At 44.2% G+C, this 24,305-nt stretch overlaps 1 protein-coding gene across 1 annotated transcript in view; it reads right to left on the bottom strand.

Moving 5' to 3' along the window:
• LOC311116386 (ankyrin-2-like) overlaps positions 1 to 24,305 on the bottom strand; it is a gene marked incomplete at both ends in the record, with an annotated part of 131,810 nt that overhangs the window by 95,980 nt on the left and 11,525 nt on the right. Inside the window, 1 exon segment of the mRNA XM_084191464.1 lies at positions 13,021 to 13,122. Coding sequence (XP_084047590.1) covers positions 13,021 to 13,122 — 102 coding nt within the window.

The following is a 24,305-nucleotide window of genomic DNA, read 5'->3' as shown; positions in this document are numbered from 1 at the left end:
TGTAATCCAGAGAGGTTAGAAAATGTATCTAGATCCTCTATGAGGCTGTGGAGTGATTCTAGTTGTGGATTTAAAAGAAAACATGAATCATCAGCGTACAATGACACCTTTGTTTTTAAGACCTGGATTTCTAAATCCCTGATATTATTGTTGGATCTGATTTTAATAGCTAACATTTCGATGGCCATAATAAATAGATATGCCAATAGTGTACAAACTTGTTTCACTCCTCTTGACAGTTTAAAACTTTCTGAGAAATAGCCATTATTTACTATTTTACACCTGGGGTTACTATACATGATTTTGACTCATTTTATAAGAGATTCATCAAAATTGAAATGCTCCAGGCATTTATAAATAAACCCCAGTCGTACTTTATCAAATGCCTTTTCGAAGTCTGCTATAAATAGCAGGCCTGGTTTCTCCGATTTTCCATAATGTTCTATTGTTTCCAATACTTGCCTTATATTATCTCCAATGTATCTTCCATGTAAAAAACCTGTCTGATTAGAATGAATAATATCCGACAATACCTTTTTAATTCTATGCGCTATATATTTTGCTAGAATTTCTGCATCACAACACTGAAGTGTAAGGGGCCTCCAATTTTATAAATGGACTGGATCTTTATATTTTCCACTTGTATCCTGTTTCAGTAATAATGAGATCAGACCTTCTTCTTGAGTGTCAGATAAACTACAATTTACATAGGAGTGGTTAAAACATGCTAATAACGGTCCTCGACTGGTATGCCATCCAACCCTTGAGTTTTTCCGGCCTTAAAGTCTTTAATTGCATCCAGAAGTTCCTCCTCTGTAATTTCACCTTCACATGAGTCTTTCTGTATGGCTGTTAATTTTACATTATCAATAGAAAAAAAATCTCTACAATTAGCTTCAGTTAGAGGAGATGGAGGCGACTGAAACGAAAACATATGCTTATAGTACTTTGTTTCCTCCTTCAAAATATCATTTGGTGAATCATGGGTTACTCCATCAATTGTAACCAGTTTCATGAAATTATTTTTGGTAGCATTCCTATGTTGAAGATAAAAAAAATAATTTGGTGCATTTTTCCACATATTCCATCCAGTTTGCTTTATTTTTATAATATATTAAACTTGATCTTTCTTGAATAAGTTTCTCCATTTCTTTTTGTTTTTCCTCTAATTTATTCTGAGCCTCTATGTTACAGTTTTTATTGCCATCTATCTGTTCTGTTAGACTTTCTATTTCCTTTGTTAATATAAACTCTTTTGACCTAAATTGCTTTTGTTTTCGAGATGAGTACTGAATTGCATGGCCTCTAAAGGCACATTTAAAGGTGTCCCATACAATAAGGGGATTTGCTGTACCTATGTTATGTCGGAAAAAGTCAGTTATAAGTTCCTTTGTCCTAGTTAAAAATAAATTATTATCCAATAGGCTTTGATTAAATTTCCAATATCCTCGCCCATGTGGAAATTCAGTAAGAGTAATGTATATGCCAATTATATGATGGGCCGACCACATTCTGTCCCCTATCAACACTTTTTAAACTTTTGGTGCCAACGAGAATGAGATAAGAAAGAAGTCAAGACGACTAGCTTGATTGAGTCTCCGCCATGTATATCTCACTAGATCAGGATATTTAAGCCTCCATATATCTACTAGTTCTAATGTACAGTGGGGAAAAAAAGTATTTAGTCAGCCACCAATTGTGCAAGTTCTCCCACTTAAAAAGATGAGAGAGGCCTGTAATTTTCATCATAGGTACACGTCAACTATGACAGACAAATTGAGGGAAAAAAATCCAGAAAATCACATTGTAGGATTTTTAATGAATTTATTTGCAAATTATGGTGGAAAATAAGTATTTGGTCACGTACAAACAAGCAAGATTTCTGGCTCTCACAGACCTGTAACTTCTTCTTTAAGAGGCTCCTCTGTCCTCCACTCGTTACCTGTATTAATGGCACCTGTTTGAACTTGTTATCAGTATAAAAGACACCTGTCCACAACCTCAAACAGTCACACTCCAAACTCCACTATGGCCAAGACCAAAGAGCTGTCAAAGGACACCAGAAACAAAATTGTAGACCTGCACCAGGCTGGGAAGACGGAATCTGCAATAGGTAAGCAGCTTGGTTTGAAGAAATCAACTGTGGGAGCAATTATTAGGAAATGGAAGACATACAAGACCACTGATAATCTCCCTCGATCTGGGGCTCCACGCAAGATCTCACCCCGTGGGGTCAAAATGATCACAAGAACGGTGAGCAAAAATCCCAGAACCACACGGGGGGACCTAGTGAATGACCTGCAGAGAGCTGGGACCAAAGTAACAAAGCCTACCATCAGTAACACACTACGCCGCCAGGGACTCAAATCCTGCAGTGCCAGACGTGTCCCCCTGCTTAAGCCAGTACATGTCCATGCCCGTCTGAGGTTTGCTAGAGTGCATTTGGATGATCCAGAAGAGGATTGGGAGAATGTCATATGGTCAGATGAAACCAAAATATAACTTTTTGGTAAAAACTCAACTCGTCGTGTTTGGAGGACAAAGAATGCTGAGTTGCATCCAAAGAACACCATACCTACTGTGAAGCATGGGGGTGGAAACATCATGCTTTGGGGCTGTTTTTCTGCAAAGGGACCAGGACGACTGATCCGTGTAAAGGAAAGAATGAATGGGGCCATGTATCGTGAGATTTTGAGTGAAAACCTCCTTCCATCAGCAAGGGCATTGAAGATGAAATGTGGCTGGGTCTTTCAGCATGACAATGATCCCAAACACACCGCCTGGGCAACGAAGGAGTGGCTTCGTAAGAAGCATTTCAAGGTCCTGGAGTGGCCTAGCCAGTCTCCAGATCTCAACCCCATAGAAAATCTTTGGAGGGAGTTGAAAGTCTGTGTTGCCCAGCGACAGCCCCAAAACATCACTTCTCTAGAGGAGATCTGCATGGAGGAATGGGCCAAAATACCAGCAACAGTGTGTGAAAACCTTGTGAAGACTTACAGAAAACGTTTGACCTGTGTCATTGCCAACAAAGGGTATATAACAAAGTATTGAGAAACTTTTGTTATTGACCAAATACTTATTTTCCACCATAATTTGCAAATAAATTCATTAAAAATCCTACAATGTGATTTTCTGGATTTTTTTTCTCATTTTGTCTGTCATAGTTGACGTGTACCTATGATGAAAATTACAGGCCTCTCTCATATTTTTAAGTGGGAGAACTTGCACAATTGGTGGCTGACTAAATACTTTTTTTCCCCACTGTATCCATGACATTCACGATTTCCTTAAGAGCATGTGGGTGATTGTTTGCTCGTCCTAATATTTCTATATTTCTTAATTCCATTCCTTTACTTTGTGTAAATATATATTTACACTCCAGACTCCGACATTGCTCGTCATAATATTTATATATTTTTTAATTCAATTATTGTACTTTTTAGATATGTGTGTATTGTTGTGTATTGTTAGATATTATATATATACTGTATATACTGTATGTGTACAAGAACAGCAGAAGGAGAAGTTATATGGTTATACTACTCTGTCTTGTGGCCCAGGGGGCGAGTGTCAGTGACCGAGCACTGATTCAATTACTCTTTCACCAGGGAGCATATGTCCGCTGTTTAAAAAGGGCCACTCAGTCGATAAGTAATCTCCTCTGTAGCCTGGTCAGCCCAAACAGACTGTCACGCGGGCCCTGCTTATACTGAACTGAACTGCTCCAGAGGGCCCCTGTACTTACAGCAAGGCCCCCTATGGATGGGGAAACTATGCTTAGGACTGGTAGTGAGAATAAATGGGTCTACTCTACAGTTGTATACAAAATAAGTGTGTAATATATTCTACAAGAGTAGTATGGGATGTTTTCTGCCCTGAAGGAGCTTGTTGTATAACAGAGAGGAAGGCAGAAATACTTGCTGCATTTGACGCAGAAGGGTGCACCACCTGTTCCCTTAGCTTGTCCTCACATCACAGCAAAAACAAGCTCTATTTCTGTTTTAGTACTGTGTAATTGGTTGGGCCTTGCCCCAATACCGTACTGAAGGTAGAGTGTAAACAAACTCCCTGTAGAATGTACACCTTTGAACCTGTCCTTGTTTAACAAACGTCCTCCTCAGAGATGGCATTGGGAATAACTCAATGCCAGCCAGACAGGGTGCTATAGCACCTCAACACCTGTCACTACCCAAATGGAACGGAGCAGTCGTTTTTTTAAAAGTCCCTCTCTATGGACTTCAGAGATGAATGGCTGCCTCTGTCGTTTGCCCCCATGGAGGGAGGGAGGGAGGGACGAAGGGAGGTGGTTTAACAGCAGGGATAATTCTCCTTGGCGGGGATCCCTGAGTTGGCCTACTGTATGTTATCTGGCTATGCACCATGCCATAGACAAGATATGCTTATAAGTCCCATGCCATTATTTTATACTATATGATTTTATAGTAAGATATACAATTAGTTTAGATTTAGAATGACCCATTATTAAATAGGCAGGAACAGGGTCAAGACAAAAAATACATGTCATCCGTATGACCTCGATTAGTGAATGGAGGCCACTTTCCAGCCTGTACGTTTTTTCACTCATGTTGGGTAGGCTGCTCCGGTTATTTCGCTGTGTGACAGGTGATATTCCGCCCAAACTCTGCATGCCATGGGCTCTCCAACCCTGTTCCTGCAGCTACCCAGTGCTCTGCATGCCATGGGCTCTCCAACCCTGTTCCTGCAGCTACCCAGTGCTTAATTTGGGAAACCAAGTGAAATCTGTTCGGGAACATTGACAGTAACATGTTTTAACAACAAAACATATTTCATTAAACTGTTGACAGCCCCTCTCTCTGCGCGCTCAATAAAGGAAGCAGAAGGGTGCACCACCTGTTCACTTAGCTTGTCCTCACATCACAGCAAAAACAAGCTCTATTTCTGTTTTAGTACTGTGTAATTGGTTGGGCCTTGCCCCAATACCGTACTGAAGGTAGAGTGTAAACGGATCAGTGTAAAAGGATCATCTCACCCCTGAGATGATCCTCAGCATGATGGACCGGTGATCTAGCCCACACAGACAGCTCAAGGACTTCCCCCTTCTCTCAACATTTCCCTTCAAGTCCACCCTCTTCATATGATCTGCCATATTACAAACCACTCCGCTTTACTCTTTATTTTCATAATTTGTTTTTAACAAATCTGTGTTTCTTTTCACTCTCAAACCCACATCCTTCCATGCATTCACTGTAACAGTTTAAGTTCCAATTGCTTTGGTCTGGGGCGGCAGGTAGCTTAGTGGGTAAGAGCGTTGTGCCAGTAACCGAAAGGTCGCTGGTTCTAATCCCCGAGCCGACTAGGTGAAAAATCTGTCGATGTGCCCTTAAGGCACTTAACCCTAATTGCTCCTGTAAGTCGCTCTGGATAAGAGCGTCTGCTAAATGACTAAAATGTAAAAATGTAAAGGATTGAAGGATAAAGAGGAGATGGAAAGGTAATGTGTCAGCCTATTAATTATGGAAATATTTTTAAAAATGTCCTATTACATTTTAGTCATTTAGCAGATGATCTTATTTACATTTACATTATTTAGCAGACACTCTTATCCAGAGCGACTTACAGGAGCAATTAGTGTTAAGTGCCTTGCTCAAGGGCACATCAACAGATTTTTCACCTAGTTGGCTCAGGGATTAGAACCAGCGACCTTTCGGTTACTGGCACAACGCTCTTAACCACTAAGCTACCTGCCGCCTCTTATCCAGAGCGACTTACAGTTAGTGAGTGCATACATTATATTCCTTTATTTTTTTCATACTGGCCCCCTGTGGGCATCGAACCCACAACCCTGGTGTTGCAAACGCCATGCTCTACCAACTGAGCTACATCCCTGCCGGCCATTCCCTCCCCTACCAATTGTGCGCCGTCCCATGGGTCTTCCGGTCGTGGCCGGCTACGACAGAGCCTGGATTTGAACCAGGATCTCTAATGGACAGCCTTAGACCACTGCGCCACTCGGGAGGCAGGGTATTAATAGGCTATTCAAAACCAAACACAAATTAATTATACTTGTAGGCTAACTCTGAATTTGTTTAGGCTAGACCAATTATGTACCAAAGATAACTTAAATCAGTATTTTTTTAAATGTTTTTCTGCCATGTGTAATATGCGGTAAGCTATGTATTGTATAATGGCACTATCATTATTTTAATAATGTTTTTTTCCTGGGCTTGGGCTCATATATAGGCCTATGCTTATGCAAACTCCAATTTGCATGAGTGTTTTGAATTAATCATCACCTTAGAAAGCGCTGTCCATTTCGTTGTGTTAGGCTTTGAAACAACATCCAACACGACCATGTTTTCCACTCAGTTTCAACCTGCTGTTGAAATTCTTTCTTCAAATTGATCAATCACAGTGAGGTGAGTTTTAAAAGCATGATACTGTTTTGATGATAAGTGTTTGATGTTATTTTCGATTGCATTTACATTGAAGTCAGAGTGGTTAGAGGGCCAATAGAGCCCTGAGTACCAGGCCATTAGAGGGCCAATAGAGCCCTGAGTACCAGGCAATTAGAGGGCCAATAGAGCCCTGAGTACCAGGCCATTAGAGGGCCAATAGAGCCCTGAGTACCAGGCCATTAGAGGGCCAATAGAGCCCTGAGTACCAGGCCATTAGAGGGCCAATAGAGCCCTGAGTACCAGGCCATTAGAGGGCCAATAGAGCCCTGAGTACCAGGCCATTAGAGGGCCAATAGAGCCCTGAGTACCAGGCCATTAGAGGGCCAATAGAGCCCTGAGTACCAGGCCATTAGAGGGCCAATAGAGCCCTGAGTACCAGGCCATTAGAGGGCCAATAGAGCCCTGAGTACCAGGCCATTAGAGGGCCAATAGAGCCCTGAGTACCAGGCCATTAGAGGGACAATAGAGCCCTGAGTACCAGGCCATTAGAGGGCCAATAGAGCCCTGAGTACCAGGCAATTAGAGGGCCAATAGAGCCCTGAGTACCAGGCAATTAAAGGGCCAATAGAGCCCTGAGTACCAGGCCATTAGAGGGCCAATAGAGCCCTGAGTACCAGGCCATTAGAGGGCCAATAGAGCCCTGAGTACCAGGCCATTAGAGGGCCAATAGAGCCCTGAGTACCAGGCCATTAGAGGGCCAATAGAGCCGTGAGTACCAGGCCATTAGAGGGCCAATAGAGCCCTGAGTACCAGGCCATTAGAGGGCCAATAGAGCCCTGAGTACCAGGCCATTAGAGGGCCAATAGAGCCCTGAGTACCAGGCCATTAGAGGGCCAATAGAGCCCTGAGTACCAGGCCATTAGAGGGCCAATAGAGCCCTGAGTACCAGGCCATTAGAGGGCCAATAGAGCCCTGAGTACCAGGCCATTAGAGGGCCAATAGAGCCCTGAGTACCAGGCCATTAGAGGGCCAATAGAGCCCTGAGTACCAGGCCATTAGAGGGCCAATAGAGCCCTGAGTACCAGGCCATTAGAGGGACAATAGAGCCCTGAGTACCAGGCCATTAGAGGGCCAATAGAGCCCTGAGTACCAGGCCATTAGAGGGCCAATAGAGCCCTGAGTACCAGGCCATTAGAGGGCCAATAGAGCCCTGAGTACCAGGCCATTAGGACCTGATGGTTAGAGGGCCAATAGAGCCCTGAGTACCAGGCCATTAGAGGGACAATAGAGCCCTGAGTACCAGGCCATTAGAGGGCCAATAGAGCCCTGAGTACCAGGCCATTAGTGGGCCAATAGAGCCCTGAGTACCAGGCCATTAGAGGGCCAATAGAGCCCTGAGTACCAGGCCATTAGAGGGCCAATAGAGCCCTGAGTACCAGGCCATTAGAGGGCCAATAGAGCCCTGAGTACCAGGCCATTAGAGGGCCAATAGAGCCCTGAGTACCAGGCCATTAGAGGGCCAATAGAGCCCTGAGTACCAGGCCATTAGAGGGCCAATAGAGCCCTGAGTACCAGGCCATTAGTGGGCCAATAGAGCCCTGAGTACCAGGCCATTAGGACCTGATGGTTAGAGGGCCAATAGAGCCCTGAGTACCAGGCCATTAGTGTCCTGATGGTCGTTAGTGAGTTGGGTACTACCAACTCATGTCCAGAGTGTATAAGAGGAGATTACCGTGACTCAACGATCACGTGGAATTTGACTGTTGTCACCGCAACAGCCATAGAAGAGAGTATTCCCAAGGGGCATTGCAGCAGTCACAACCAGCATACATACCAACTAATCAACATGCAGATAAAGAGTTATGATATAAGGAGTTATCATTATGGACTATAGTGCCATAATAAATGGATGGCTTACTCATCGCAAGGCAGTTAAAAGTTTACAGTCGGAGGGGTAACTGGGGTAACAGGGCTAACAGGGGTAACAGGGTAACAGGGTAACGGGGTACAAGGGTAACGGGGTAACAGGGTAAAAGGGTAACGGGGTAACAGGGTAACAGGGTAACGGGGTAACAGGGTAACAGGGTAACAGGGTAACGGGGTAACAGGGTAACAGGGTAACGGGGTAACAGGGTAACATGGTAACAGGGTAACAGGGTTAACAGGGGTAATGGAGTAACAGGGTAACAGGGTAACAGGGTTAACAGGGTAACAGGGTAACAGGGTTAACAGGAGTAATGGAGTAACAGGGTAACAGGGACACAGGGGTAACAGGGTAACAGGGTAACAGGGGTAACAGGGTAACAGGGGTAACAGGGTAACAGGGTAACAGGGTAACAGGGTAACAGGGGTAACAGGGGTAACAGGGTAACGGGGTTATCAGGGGTAACAGGGTAACGGGGTAACAGGGGAAATGGAGAAACAGGGTAACAGGGGTAACAGGGTAACGGGGTAAAAGGGTAACGGGGTAACAGGGTAACAGGGTAACGGGGTAACAGGGTAACGGGGTAACAGGGTTAACATGGGTAACAGGGTAACGGGGTAACAGGGTAACAGGGGTAATGGAGTAACAGGGTAACAGGGTAACAGGGTAACGGGGTAACAGGGTAACATGGTAAAAGGGTAACGGGGTAACAGGGTAACGGGGTAACAGGGTTAACAGGGGTAACAGGGTAACGGGGTAACAGGGTAACAGGGTAACGGGGTAACGGGGTAACAGGGTAAAAGGGTAACGGGGTAACAGGGTAACGGGGTAACGGGGTAACAGGGTAACGGGGTAACAGGGTTAACAGGGGTAACAGGGTAACGGGGTAACAGGGTAACAGGGTAACAGGGTTAACAGGGGTAATGGAGTAACAGGGTAACAGGGTAACGGGGTAACAGGGTAACAGGGTAAAAGGGTAACGGGGTAACAGGGTAACAGGGGTAACAGGGTAACAGGGGTAACAGGGTAACAGGGTTAACAGGGCAACAGGGTTAACAGGGGTAATGGAGTAACAGGGTAACAGGGTAACAGGGTAACGGGGTAACAGGGTAACAGGGTAACGGGGTAACAGGGTAACAGGGTAACGGGGTAACAGGGTAACAGGGTAACGGGGTAACAGGGTAACAGGGTTAACAGGGGTAACAGGGTAACGGGGTAACAGGGTAACAGGGTAACAGGGTAACAGGGTTAACAGGGGTAATGGAGAAACAGGGTAACAGGGTAACAGGGTAACAGGGTAACAGGGTAACAGGGTAACAGGTGTGTAGTGTAGTGTGGTGTAGTGTACTGTAGTAGTAGTCTGGTTGAGTGAGGAGGCTGGACACTGATGATGAAGGTCAAGGGGATGGATGATCAGATGGCTTCAGCCCCACACGAAAACAGTAACAACCACTATCTATCTGGCAGCAGTCAGATCCACTACCTGACATACAGTACATGGATGTTATCATTACTGTATGGCAATGCATTGGTATGCGAGTGGTGGAGTGATCGCTGGTTGCTAGGGATGACTGACATACTGTAGATCTTTGTACTTGCTGGTTGCTAGGATGACTGACACAGATTATTGGTCACTGTGATCCACTTCGCAAAATTGCATTGCCGATACATGTACATGTCAGCCACTTAACGGTGTAACAATACAGAACACCTTGAGATTGTTCCAGCTTGCTAACTGATACCCGATCACTAGACCATCAGATTCCACATTCACGCCCGTCAACCCATTGATTCTACCTGTCATATGATATATGAACCCACAGTAGATGTTAGTGAATCGGGTCCTGTCTCTCCTCTCCTCTCCATCTCTGTCTCTGCCTTACACCCACGCAGTTCCTATCTCTCCAATTCGTCAAGGTCCTTGTCACTGTGTGAAGGTCACTGTTCTACGGTTACAGATTCAAGGAGGGGAGGGGCAACCGGACTATGGATAGAGAGGGAGGGGGTGGGGTGGGGGTGTCCGGGCATTGGATAAGGGGAGGGGAGGGAGGGGAGTGACCAGAGAGGATACAGGTATAGGAGGGCTAGGGTAAGATAATAGATCAGTATAGAGGTAAGATAATAGATCAGTATAGAGGTAAGATAATAGATCAGTATAGAGGTAAGATAATAGATCAGTATAGAGGTAAGATAATAGATCAGTATAGAGGTAAGATAATAGATCAGTATAGAGGTAAGATAATAGATCAGTATAGAGGTAAGATAATAGATCAGTATAGAGGTAAGATAATAGATCAGTATAGAGGTAAGATAATAGATCAGTATAGAGGTAAGATAATAGATCAGTATAGAGGTAAGATAATAGATCAGTATAGAGGTAAGATATTAGATCAGTATAGAGGGGTAAGATAATAGATCAGTATAGAGGTAAGATAATAGATCAGTATAGAGGTAAGATAATAGATCAGTATAGAGGTAAGATAATAGATCAGTATAGAGGGGTAAGATAATAGATCAGTATAGAGGTAAGATAATAGATCAGTATAGAGGTAAGATAATAGATCAGTATAGAGGTAAGATAATAGATCAGTATAGAGGTAAGATAATAGATCAGTATAGAGGTAAGATAATAGATCAGTATAGAGGGGTAAGATAATAGATCAGTATAGAGGTAAGATAATAGATCAGTATAGAGGTAAGATAATAGATCAGTATAGAGGTAAGATAATAGATCAGTATAGAGGTAAGATAATAGATCAGTATAGAGGTAAGATAATAGATCAGTATAGAGGTAAGATAATAGATCAGTATAGAGGTAAGATAATAGATCAGTATAGAGGTAAGATAATAGATCAGTATAGAGGTAAGATAATAGATCAGTATAGAGGGGTAAGATAATAGATCAGTATAGAGGGGTAAGATAATAGATCAGTATAGAGGTAAGATAATAGATCAGTATAGAGGTAAGATAATAGATCAGTATAGAGGTAAGATAATAGATCAGTATAGAGATAAGATAATAGATCAGTATATAGGTAAGATAATAGATCAGTATAGAGGTAAGATAAGAGTGTATTAGTGGATCTGCACTGTTAGCCAACTTGCTGACTTGGAAACCTGACTTTGCTTTTGAAGCAGAAATCTTTCTGTTCCTGACATTATAGAGCGCTAGCCCAGATCACTGAATCAAAGCACATGGAATCATGTCAGATGTCGAGAGAGAGAGAGAGAGAGAGAGAGAGAGAGAGAGAGAGAGAGAGAGAGAGAGAGAGAGAGAGAGAGAGAGAGAGAGAGAGACACTCCTCCCCCTAACCTCTTTATCCCTCCCTCCCTCCATCTATCCATTCTGTTTATTTTACCTGAGGGAAATGCATGGTGAATTTATGAGAGGCCAGAGTGATGGACTCAGAGTAATGGATCTAGACGTTATTAATTCATTGATTTGTCAATGTCAATATTAGCAGTAGCACAATCTTACTAACATAATCATCATACAAGAAACCTGCCTGGAGTACAAAGCACATTGCCATTTCCAGCGCTGAATTTGCTCGGTGAAAGCTATTGTCAGACATAGCAGTGTTACCTTAAAGTAGAACCTTGCCAGAGCAAAGAATGACAGAGGCTCTTTACTCCTAATGTAATCATCCTGACAGTCCCCTTCAAGGTGACAATGATTCAATTTTAGAGAGAACTCCAAAACACAGTCCTCAGGAAGACTGGGCCAATCCCTCTCTTAATCTGAGAACAATGTTAATTGTAGAGAGCTAGAGTGTAGGGATTAGGAATACAGCCAAATAGTCAAATGTTTTGTAATTAATCACTAACAGCCCAATCCACACTGAGCACATTACACACATGATGTGGTTGCCACAGCTCCCAAAGAGCAATATATTTTTGCTACATAGTTGAGTAATGTTTCGGTAACACACATACAGTTTAGTAAGCCTTCTTCCTTCCTGACAGAGATAGAACAGCAACACCCTGGTCACCCTGTCACTGTAGATGGATTGGCATTAAGACTGATGATCAAACACACGATCTCGCAAGAGCTAAATGAGTTATTGAACAGGAGGCGAATGATAGGAGAGGCCTGGGTGACTGGGTGACTGGGGAGAGGACTGGGTGACTGGGGAGAGGACTGGGTGACTGGGGAGAGGACTGGGTGACTGGGGAGAGGACTGGGTGACTGGGGAGAGGACTGGGTGACTGGGGAGAGGACTGGGTGACTGGGGAGAGGACTGGGTGACTGGGGAGAGGACTGGGTGACTGGGGAGAGGACTGGGTGACTGGGGAGAGGACTGGGTGACTGGGGAGAGGACTGGGTGACTGGGGAGAGGACTGGGTGACTGGGGAGAAGACTGGGTGACTGGGGAGAGGACTGGGTGACTGGGGAGAGGACTGGGTGACTGGGGAGAGGACTGGGTGACTGGGGAGAGGACTGGGTGACTGGGGAGAGGACTGGGTGACTGGGGAGAGGACTGGCAGACATTGTGGCTCTACAGAGACCCACCGTCACAGAGACCAAAGAACAGCACTATCAAAACAAACAAATGACTTGTCCTGTAACGTAACTCAGGTATTCATGAATGGGGTCATATGAACAGGCAGGCTTCACCCGTTTTTCCTGGTCTGAAAGTGTGTTTGATCATGTGTGTGTGTGTGTGTGTGTGTGTGTGTGTGTGTGTGTTGTTGTTGTGTGTGTGTGCACTAGTCTCTTACCTGATTGCATGTGCTGATGTCCACTCCACCCTTCAGGTACTCCAGAACCTTGTCGAGGTTCCCTGCCCTCGCCGCTCGCAGGAAGCTGGTGTTGCTGTCCGACTGGAGAAGAACACACAGAAATAAATAGGTTAGAACAACATTAGAACAACATGATGGCAACGTCAGGACAACGTCAGAACTCAGCACAACGCCTCATAGCGTTGAAATAAGTAACTTCCCATGACTTCTAGAACAGATAGAAATGGCTACGGTGATAATACATTAGCACTTGTTTGAGTAACGTTCAATATATCCCAACCTGCACACGGCAACAGCCCCTGAGGCTCAAAAACAAACACACCCAGTGGCAGTGTCACATCACAAATTTTCTGCTGCCATCAACACCTGCACTGAATCAGTATTTTCCCATCGGCGTGTAATAGTGTTTAATCAGAAACAGGGGAATAGTGTTTAATGTAACACAGGGGAATGGTGTATAATGTAACACAGTGGAATAGGGTACACAGCCCATCTGTAATTAGCCCACCCAACTACCTCATCCCCATATTGTTATTTACATTGTTATTTATTTTGCTCATTTGCACCCCAGTATCTCTATTTGCACATAATCTTCTGCACATCTATCACTCCAGTGTTAATACTAAATTGTAATTATTTTGCAATATGGCCTATTTATTGCCTTACCTCCATAACTACATTTGCACACACTGTATATATATTTTCTATTGTGTTATTGACTGTACGTTTTGTTTTGTTTATTCCATATGTAACTCTGTGTTGTTGTTGTTTTTATCGCACTGCTTTGCTTTAACTTGGCCAGGTCGCAGTTGTAAATGAGAACTTGTTCTCAACTGGCTTACCTGGTTAAATAAAGGTGAAAAAAAATAAAATAATAATAATAATAATGTAACACAGGGGAATAGTGTTTAATGTAACACAGTGGAATAGTGTTTAATGTAACACAGGGGAATAGTGTATAATGAGACACAAGGGAATAGTGTTTAATCAGACACAGGGGAATAGTGTTTAATGTAACACAGGGAAATAGGGTTTAATCAGACACAGGGGAATAGTGTTTAATGTAACACAGGGGAATAGTGTATAATGAGACACAGTGGAATAGTGTTTAATGTAACACAGGGGAATAGTGTATAATGTAACACAGGGGGATAGTGTATAATGAGACACAGGGGAATAGTGTTTAATGTTACACAGGGGAATACAACCAGGACATGTCCTCTACTTTTCTTAACTGAAGCAGACTAAGTTGGAGATGGACCAAGCAGAGCAGCAGTGAGTCAGCATTGTCCTCTCTCTACCTTCCGTTCCTCAGCACTACCTGGTTCACACATACAGAAAACAGTACTGCAGAATCACAGCTTCCTCTCTCCTCTGTGACTCGGAGGCAGAAAGTAGTCCCGCTCCATGACAACCAGCCTGTGCTGCTAACTGGGAACCTTATTGAATTAGCGTCGTGGCTAGCAAGGCTAGCTATCTCCCAGAGACACTCAGTGAGAGTGACAGGGCCAGAGATCGTTCCAGCACGCTGCAGAGCTCAACCCAAACCCAGACTGAGGATATGTCCCCTACTCTGTCCCATCTTGTCACTCACTTACACTGCAGTGCAGACATTATCTGTCTCTACTGTATAGGCTACCGATAATGAGAAAGATTCTTCCTGGGGCTATATGAACGCTAGTTTTGTTCTGCTTTAACCTGCAGCAGAAGCAGCAGCCTCTTCTGTGTCTGGATGCTGCAGAGAACTGCCCTGAATCATTCAGACCTGACACAACAATCCACATTCAGACCTGACACAACAATCCACATTCAGACCTGACACAACAATCCACATTCAGACCCGACACAACAATCCACATTCAAACCTGACACAACAATCCACATTCAGACCTGACACAACAATCCACATTCAAACCTGACATAACAATCCACATTCAGACCTGACACAACAATCCACATTCAGACATGACACAACAATCCACATTCAGACCTGACACAACAATCCACATTCAGACCTGACACAACAATCCACATTCAAACCTGACATAACAATCCACATTCAGACCTGACACAACAATCCACATTCAGACCTGACACAACAATCCACATTCAAACCTGACATAACAATCCACATTCAGACCTGACACAACAATCCACATTCAGACCTGACACAACAATCCACATTCAGACCTGACACAACAATCCACATTCAGACCTGACACAACAATCCACATTCAGACCTGACACAACAATCCACATTCAGACATGACACAACAATCCATATTCAGACCTGTAGAAGGGGCTGAAGAAAGGCTGAAGTTTGGCTTGGTCCCTAAGACCCTCACAAACTTTTACAGATGCACAATTGAGAGCATCCTGTCGGGCTGTATCACCACCTGGTACGGCAACTGCACCGCCCGCAACCGCAGGGCTATCCAGAGGGTGGTGCGATCTGCCCAACTCATCACCGGGGGCACACTGCCTGCCCTCCAGGATACCTACAGCACCCAATGTCACAGGAAAGCCAAAAAGATCATCAAGGACATCAACCACCCGAGCCACGGCCTGTTCACCCCGCTATCATCCAGAAGGCGAGATCAGTTCAGGTGCATCAAAGCTGGGACCGAGAGACTGAAAAACAGCTTCAAACCACCTATGGATATCAAAGAAGGGAAGTGTGGTCATCTCACTATGCACGTGTACACTGACTGAAAGACAGTGTCAGCATTGTACCCAGCTACAGTCCACAATGGCACCCTTTTCCCTACAGAACAGAGGGGCAGAAAAGCCAGATAACATCCCCAGTCAGATTCTTAGCTGCCGAATCACATTATTCAAGGTATCTTTTAATCATCCCGGTGCAGTCTGTGTGTTGCCATAGCGTCATTTTGGTCAGCACAGCCCTTAAACAAACAGTTTGTTTTACTCAGAGCTCTTAACATTCGGAAGAAAAGAAAACGCCAGATTGTTCCAAAAACTACCTACAGAAATTGTTTTGTGGTAAGCCCATAGAAACGCAGTAAAACAGACGGTGTAGATACAGGCAAGTGCTTTGAAAAGGGCATCTATTGTTCGAGAGAAGAAAGGGTGTTTTATGGCTTTGTGTGTGACTGAACACTCCTACGAGGCGGCGAGATGGAGAAAGGAAGAACAGAGAGAGAGAAAGGAAGAACAGAGAAGGAGAAAGGAAGAACAGAGAGGGAGGAAGATGGTAATGTACTCAATCAGATATGAAGGTATTTGGTATTGTGCTCAATCATAAGCCGATGAATAACAAGGGAATGCATGAGAACTAATAGAAGATCCACTGAGTGGAAATCCCATTTAAACTTATACGAGCTAGCCTGGTTGCCAGGTCTGTTTCTGTTTAGCCTTCATCTCCCTATCTGGCAACCTAGTCTACAAAACAAGCGCTATAACCAAAATTTGACCTTAACACAACCCAAACATTCTCTAATGTCATCTAGCCAGTACACGTCAGTCTAGACGTCTATATCACTGGGTGCTTTAACCTAACCTGTGATGCGTAACATCACATTACCCACCATGTCATTTCAGCTCCAAAAGCCTTCCCAAACTGAGATCGCATAAAACATTAATTTACACAGAGAGTACTTCTCTCTCTTCATCAGTGTAGTACTGTGTAGAGGATTTATAAATAATGCAAATATTATATCCCATGACGACCTGTTGTAAACATCCTGGCCCCTTCCCGTTACTAGGGAGCCTCTCTCGGTAACCATGACAACAGGGTATCTCGTTCGGTAGACATGCAGCTCTTCAATCTCTGACTACTTGTAGAGCATTCCCTCTCTCTCTCTCTCTCTCTCTCTCTCTCTCTCTCTCTCTCTCTCTCTCTCTCTCTCTCTCTCTCTCTCTCTCTCTCTCTCTCTCTCTCTCTCTCTCTCTCTCTCTCTCTCTCTCTCTCTCTCTCTCTCTCTCTCTGAGTGTAGGATAGCAGGATGTTGAGGTGTTGTCGTGAAGACAGAGAAGTAGCTATGGGTTTGTTGTAACAAGGTTGAGGACCTCATGTGTGATACAGACGTACCTAGGTCCTAACCTGGCCCCTTCTACTAAAGATAGAACATCTCAGCCGGGTGTGTGTGTGTGTGTGTGTGTGTGTGTGTGTGTGTGTGTGTGTGTGTGTGTGTCACTGTACTGCCCAGAGCCACAATCACCACAGCCAAGCTTGATTGAATGGTCGCCCACAGCAACACAGATGTCACATATCCCTTAGAGAACCCTCCTAACATGCATCAAGTGCTCTGCAGACTCCTATAGGAACTTTATCATTCACACACATGCACGCACACGCACACACACACACACACACACACATTCACACACATACACACATACACACACAGGGCAACTGTGTCCTTGTCCTTTGCTGGTTTTAAACACCACACTCCAATGGAACAACACGTTCTATTCCTGGATATCATGACAGTCTGTAATAACAACAGACGACAGTGTTTACTGGGTATCTGTTGTACACAGCAACCATGTCACACCACTGTGGTGCCTAGGACTGGGAGACTGGCGGCAACCTTAACTGTTTGTGTTCGTGTGTGCGTGCGTGTACCCACGCGGACGTGTGTGTGGGTGTCTGTGTGACATTAAACCCTCCCTTGGCCTGGTATGCATAGCCACTATATGCCCAGACTTAAATACAGTATGTGTTGATTATGTCATTACAGTCAACTGGACTGCAGGATCCATGGAGCATAGCTTTTTTAAAAATCCTTAAGAGTCTATTGAAGCACCCGTGCGTCATTCTAAGTAACTCTCAATCCACCGCATCTACCTATGTCGGCCTTCCGCATCTGCGGTGGAAGGTGGCCGAGCTACAGTGATGTTTGTCAGACCATGAGACATCTAAAAAATGTGTCTTCCCACAGTGTAAAGGGGAGACTCTCACAAGTGTCACGGGACTCGTCTGAAGGTAACCCATACAAATAAATGGAAGTATGGAGGCAATAAGAGGTTTTAAATGTGTCCAAGGAAACTAAAATATTTCCAGAGCCTACTTATATCTCCTAGATATAGGACATGCACTTCAAAACCTTATTCCTTATGATACATTTTTTGACTGTCTTATTTTGCCATTTAGGAATGTGTTATTCAATGTGTTTCTATTGGCTATAGTAATAAAGGCCTTTTATTGTATTTTTGTAATAAAAAAAAAAAGTATATACCTAAAGGGCTCCTAAAATGTTAAATCAAATAACTAACTGTTAGCTTAGTTACCACCCTGCCACGTTAATTCTCCTAACCTGTGATTGGTTAATCCTGGGAGTCCCCCTCATTAGTAATCAGCGTCATCAACATCAGCTGGGCCAGGCCTATCTGGGCCAATGCCAAAACAGGATATAGCTGGCCACCAGCTCCTCTCAGCCAACCACGACTCTCCCTGATGACACATTAGCATATAGTTAATTAGCACTAGGCCCATGTTCGTTACGGACGCTAAATTTAGACCTACTCTAAATTCACAATTAGAGGCTAATGTCTTTCACTGAGGCTTGACAGATCGAGAAAATATAGTGTGTCGCTGACCGATTTAACCGTGAAAAATACTGTAGGAGAGTGTCTAAAGTCAACACTGTTTAATCAAAAGCACAAGATTACGGTGGCTTGCAGGGTTAGCAAAGCCTTGCTGTAGTGCACCACTGAAGGAATAAACCACAGCTTCTGATGAAAAATGTCATGACGCTAGCTAATGCGAGGCCGATGATAAGAGAACACCTTGTACAGGGTGAAGAGCAGAAAAAAAAACATAACATTGTGCACTAGATATTCCACAGTCCACTTAGTGACAAAGAGAGTGAGAGCTGAATGCCAGGGGTGGGAGGTCAGGGGTTGAGTTGAAGGCATGCTCTTAGCTAACACCACCAGCTGTTTGGAATAGTCCACCTTTTAAAAGACAGTAGGGGTCCTCATATCAGATAGAACAGACCTTAGCTGCCAGAGTGGCTAACTGTGACAGGAACACTGAAAGAGTACAAACACACACTCACACGTGCCACACACCTACTACACACCACAGTATATTTCTGCAGGCCATTTACAATTCATTTGCATTCCAATACAGCATTCAAAATGTCTGCTCATGAAAATGGGATGATACTGGCCGCCCTTTGGGGATTAAGACGCATTATAAAAGACACACAATGTGCTATAAACACACACGCACACACACTCCATGGTTATACTCATACTCCTCTAAGTCACACCATTCTCCGTCTCTCACTAGGCAGGGTGTGAGGGTGTAAACGGAGTGTACGAGGAGACTCCAGGGGAATGGCCTGGTCATTGCTCTGGGAATGGACTGACGTTTAGAGGAGTGGAGTATTGAACACAACACAACTGCAGCTAGCACAGAGTAGGACGTTATACTGTACTGTAGGGAGGGATTCATTACTGTTTAGTCATGAAAATACCCAGCTGTTCATGGGATTGGTCTCTCTCTCTCTGTCTCTCTCTCTCTGTCTCTCTCTGTCTCTCTCTCTCTCTCTCTCTCTCTCTCTCTCTCTCTCTCTCTCTCTCTCTCTCTCTCTCTCTCTCTCTCTCTCTCTCTCTCTCTCTCTCTCTCTCTCTCCATCCCCTGTCACCCAGGTAATGATGCTGAGCTGGTATAAAGTCACTACAGGTTGCTAAGAGTCTCTAGGTCACCTGGGTCACAACGTCCTCACAGACAGCCCTGCCTAATTACAGACAGATCTGGTAGCGCTCGTCTTACACCTGTGTCTGCTTCAAATGATCCACTTCGTATGACACAGCTGCCTAGACTTATCTGACCTGGCTTTGCTGTCGAACACTCTGTCCACACCGCTTTGATGTGGCGAAGCCTTTGAGCACAGAAAAGGTGTGATGACCCCCCCCCCCCAGGGGAAGATGAGTTGAAGTACACTATACCCTGCCTCAGTATAATGGAGGGGAGATTATCACCATATAAATAAAAGGATAGTCATGGGTTTTACCTGGGGGGTTACTGAGAAGAAGAACAAAAAGCTATTTTGAAAGAGCTCCGGTACAAAGAAGACAAGCAAGAGACTGGAGACCACAGGCAGGGATGACATGGAATTTCACACTCACAGAGCATCACAGTTCCTCCAATTCTTCAAACACACCTCAGAAATGTTATTCCTAAGCTCTCTGTCTGTGTCCCCCCAAGTCTTACCGGTATTGGGGGTTCAGGCTCAGGCTCAGGATGGTGTTCAAAGCAATAGTAGTCTGACTCTGGTAGAGCCTGGTCCACATTGGGTTGACTCCCATCGGCTTTCAAACTCTTCTCCGCCTCACAAACCTTACACATTGCTGCGTTGCCCATGGCAACCACTAGTCACAATCCCTGGCATCAGCAAATGTAAACAAACCAACAAAAGTGGGTAAAGTTTCTCCACTAGTTCCACTTACGATCCAGTCGTCCGGTGTCCCCCCACCGTCCGGTGTCCTCCCCCCATAAATCCTGTAATGTTTTGTGTAGTCCTCTGTGTCACAGCGTTGGATATTGATTGGGTGAAGCTGGGCGGCAGAACCGGGCAGAGCCAGAACTTTTTATTGAATTGATCTGTCTCTCTCAGAGTTAATGATATGCAATTCATTCACCCCCACATCCACCATTGTGTTTGTTCATTCACCCCCACATCCACCATAGTGTTTGATCTCAGCTGAGAGAGGCCTAGTTAGGTTTTTGTTGGATCTACTGTGAACTCGCCCATTTGAGATGCCACAGTTTACGCAGCTGCATTACAAAATTAATGTGTGTGTGTTAGTCTATGTCTGTGTGTGTGTGTGTGTGTATATATATGTGTGTGTGTGTGTGTGTGTGTGTGTTAGTCTGTCTGTGCATGTGTGTATGTCTGTGTGTGTGTGTTAGTCTGTCTCTGTGTGTGTGTGTGTGTATATATATATATATATACAGTGTGTGTGTGTATATATATATATATATACAGTGTGTGTGTGTGTGTGTGTGTGTATATGTACAGTGTGTATGTGTCAACATACAGACATATGCACGAGTGCATGTCCCCCATGTACAGGCCAGTTATCCTGTGTGTGTGTGTCAGTACAGTGTGTGATCATACCATCACAGAGGTACAGGCGCCCATTCTCTCTGTGGTCTTTTTAAAATACTGAACACAAAAACTAACAATACCCTCCCTGTTTCAAAATATGAAAATAGTTATCCGTCACTGGAACATGTTAGCCCATGCAGCGAGCAAACACTTAATTGTGAAGAACTACACAACCGCGTCCAGCTCAGAGGTGAAAAAGGAGGAAAGCTATTGTCTAAGAATTAATGAATAAATGAAATACTTTCAGAACTCTTACTGCATGGCAATTATCAAACTCAGACGTCTGGAGGGATATTGTGTAAATGTGTGAAGAGAGGGCAATTAAATTGTTTCAAGTATTTCCAACAAACTGAGAAATGATTTAACAAAATGAGCTACTCAAACCAGAAGTACAACCTTCTTCAAAAGCTTCTTCAGAGTCTGTTTCTGCAGAGTTACCCCATCCTCTATAAAAACATGAACATGATAAAACCATCAAGGATGTGAAAATTCCATTAACTTTCCTAAAATTCCCAGGTTTTCCCACAAATCCTGGTTAGAAAATTCCATTAACTTTCCTAAAATTCCCAGGTTTTCCCACAAATCCTGGTTGGAAAATTCCATTAACTTTCCTAAAATTCCCAGGTTTTCCCACAAATCCTGGTTGGAAAATGTTGCAAATCCTATTCCCTTCCCGAAAGGAAGCATTGAATTCCCCTTTTCTCTTATCAACCTCCTCATCCCATCTCCACAATCCCACAACACACTTCACTGTAGGTTAGATACACCACTGTAACTTGTGTAGACACAAGTCATGTAGAGACTAAGACCTTTCATTGAAAATGGCAAGTATAATCGAATAACAATCCACTAGCCCATTTAACCTTATCCTCCAGGTAATTTACTCATGTCTCCTTGAATTGTGTTTTTAATCCTTGCATGACTGCATCGTCTGCCAAAAAACACATCCTATTAGTTCTCCCAATGGGAATCATGTTAATATGGTGTATCAGGGATCCAGACCCCACCCCTAAGCACATGTATCACAACAGATAGGAACCAAACAATCCCACTAACCCAGTCACTTAGTGACCCCCTATCCTGGTTTGCAACCCCCCCCCCCCCCCCCCCACACTGCTTAATGTCAACCACCTACCCCCCTAACCGTACCTCCCACCTCTGGAGCCTCCATCTAAAACAGATTTCGTTTCAAGTTTTCCCAACGCTGCAGCGTAGATTAATGTGTAATCCTATGGGCGGAGCAGACAACGACTAGCTTTAATCTGTGGTAAACCATATGGTTGCAGGAGGGAGGTGTTTTACAGTAGCACTCAAAGAGGCTGCTGGGAATGCTGTAGTCCTGTCACTGTGATATGTGACATAAACGGAGTGATGTAGTCTTTAATGGCTACAAATCTTATCGCCCAATTAGAGCCGCATTAGCAGATGGGTGGGTGTGGTCGGGGGAAAAAAGCACCTCTTCCATTGTAGCTTTCTAGAAGGGAATGAGCAAGACAATCAATATTCTTATTGGACATAGTCTGGCTACTGAGCAAACAGATCAATGAATGCCAAACTGGAGATTCTGCGCAGTGGGGAGTAGTGTACTCTGATGCCCCGAAGAAGAAACACTGATGTAATATTGAACATGTTTGTATGTGGTATGTTTCCGCATGGCTTTGTATACATTAGTTTCACTCAGACACACTTGACATACATACATCTTCTCCCTGCCCTGGGCTCAAAAATAAAATCAGGCTATCCCTATTGAATCGGGTAATGTAATTTCAAAAGACTATGGAAATCAAATTAATAATAGAAGTCAGTGGTCCATGTTGCCAAGGAAACACGGGCAGCTGGGTTGCTCAGTTGTTGAGAGGACATTTTCCCTCTGAAACCATACCATCATAGATACACTGCATCTTTGACAGGTGCCATTTCTATTGGAAATGGTCAAATGACATGTTATCCTACATGTTATCTTGACTTGACTGTAGTATCCGTGTATCTAACTGTTCTGCGTAACTGCTGCTGAACTTGTCATGCAGGGCTCTGCTTAAATAAAGGTTAAATAAAAATGTGTTTCTGACAGATTGACAATCAGACCTACAGCGTTGCCTGGACCGACCTAGCGTAGGCTACGTGTTGAAGTGCACAGTGCCATACCATATACGGCTTAACGTTTAGTACTGCTGTTACCATGGCAGCCAGATTGTAGCCAGGCCGACTGGCCAGAGGCTGGGCCAGCTGTTGGGGATTTAGGGTTGATTTGGTTCAGCGGCTTAACCAACCGCTTCCCCCTTCACTGAGACCCCTTTCAACCGTTTTCCGAAACTGGCAAAATTCAAGTGTGCCTCCCCCTCTATCTCTCTGTTCATCTCTCTGAATCACATCCACCACAGTATTCCTGTAACCATCCACCACAGTACTCCTGGAACCATCCACCACAGTACTTCTGGAATCATCTACCACAGTACTTCTGGAACCAGCCACCACAGTACTCCTGGAACCATCCACCACAGTACTACTGGAACCATCCACCACAGTACTCCTGGAACCATCTACCACAGTCCTCCTGGAACCATCCACCACAGTACTCCTGGAACCATCTACCACAGTACTACTGGAACCATCCACCACAGTACTCCTGGAACCATCTACCACAGTACTCCTGGAACCATCCACCACAGTACTCCTGGAACCATCCACCACAGTACTCCTGGAACCATCCACCACAGTACTCCTGGAACCATCCACCACAGTACTCCTGGAACCATCTACCACAGTCCTCCTGGAACCATCCACCACAGTACTCCTGGAACCTCTCATTCAACCTTCAATGTATGCATCATACATCCAGACGTCAGTGAGGACGTCAATTGGGGCAGAGACAGGGTCAGTCCAGTACAGGGTCAAAGGGAATGGAGAACGGCAGAAACTGAGAGAAAACTGTCAGGCTAATCCTGATATGCATTCAATGCTATAATGTGCTGAACCCAACTCCTCAAATACCCAATTCAGTCAAAACAAAAACATGAAGGATTTTCCAGACTAAACCAATCTGAAACCCAATCACTCACTCATGACAACATCAAAGAGGCCTCTGAACACAAACCTAAACACTGAAGAGAAATAGTACCTAAACACTGAAGACAAACATCACTCACCCTTCTCATGGTCTCAAAAACGGTGAATCCTGAATCA

This window comes from Coregonus lavaretus (genome assembly GCF_964263955.1).
Source record: "Coregonus lavaretus genome assembly, contig: HAP1_SCAFFOLD_524, whole genome shotgun sequence".
Taxonomy (NCBI): Eukaryota; Metazoa; Chordata; class Actinopteri; order Salmoniformes; family Salmonidae; genus Coregonus; species Coregonus lavaretus.
This window is presented reverse-complemented; position numbering and strand designations above follow the sequence as displayed.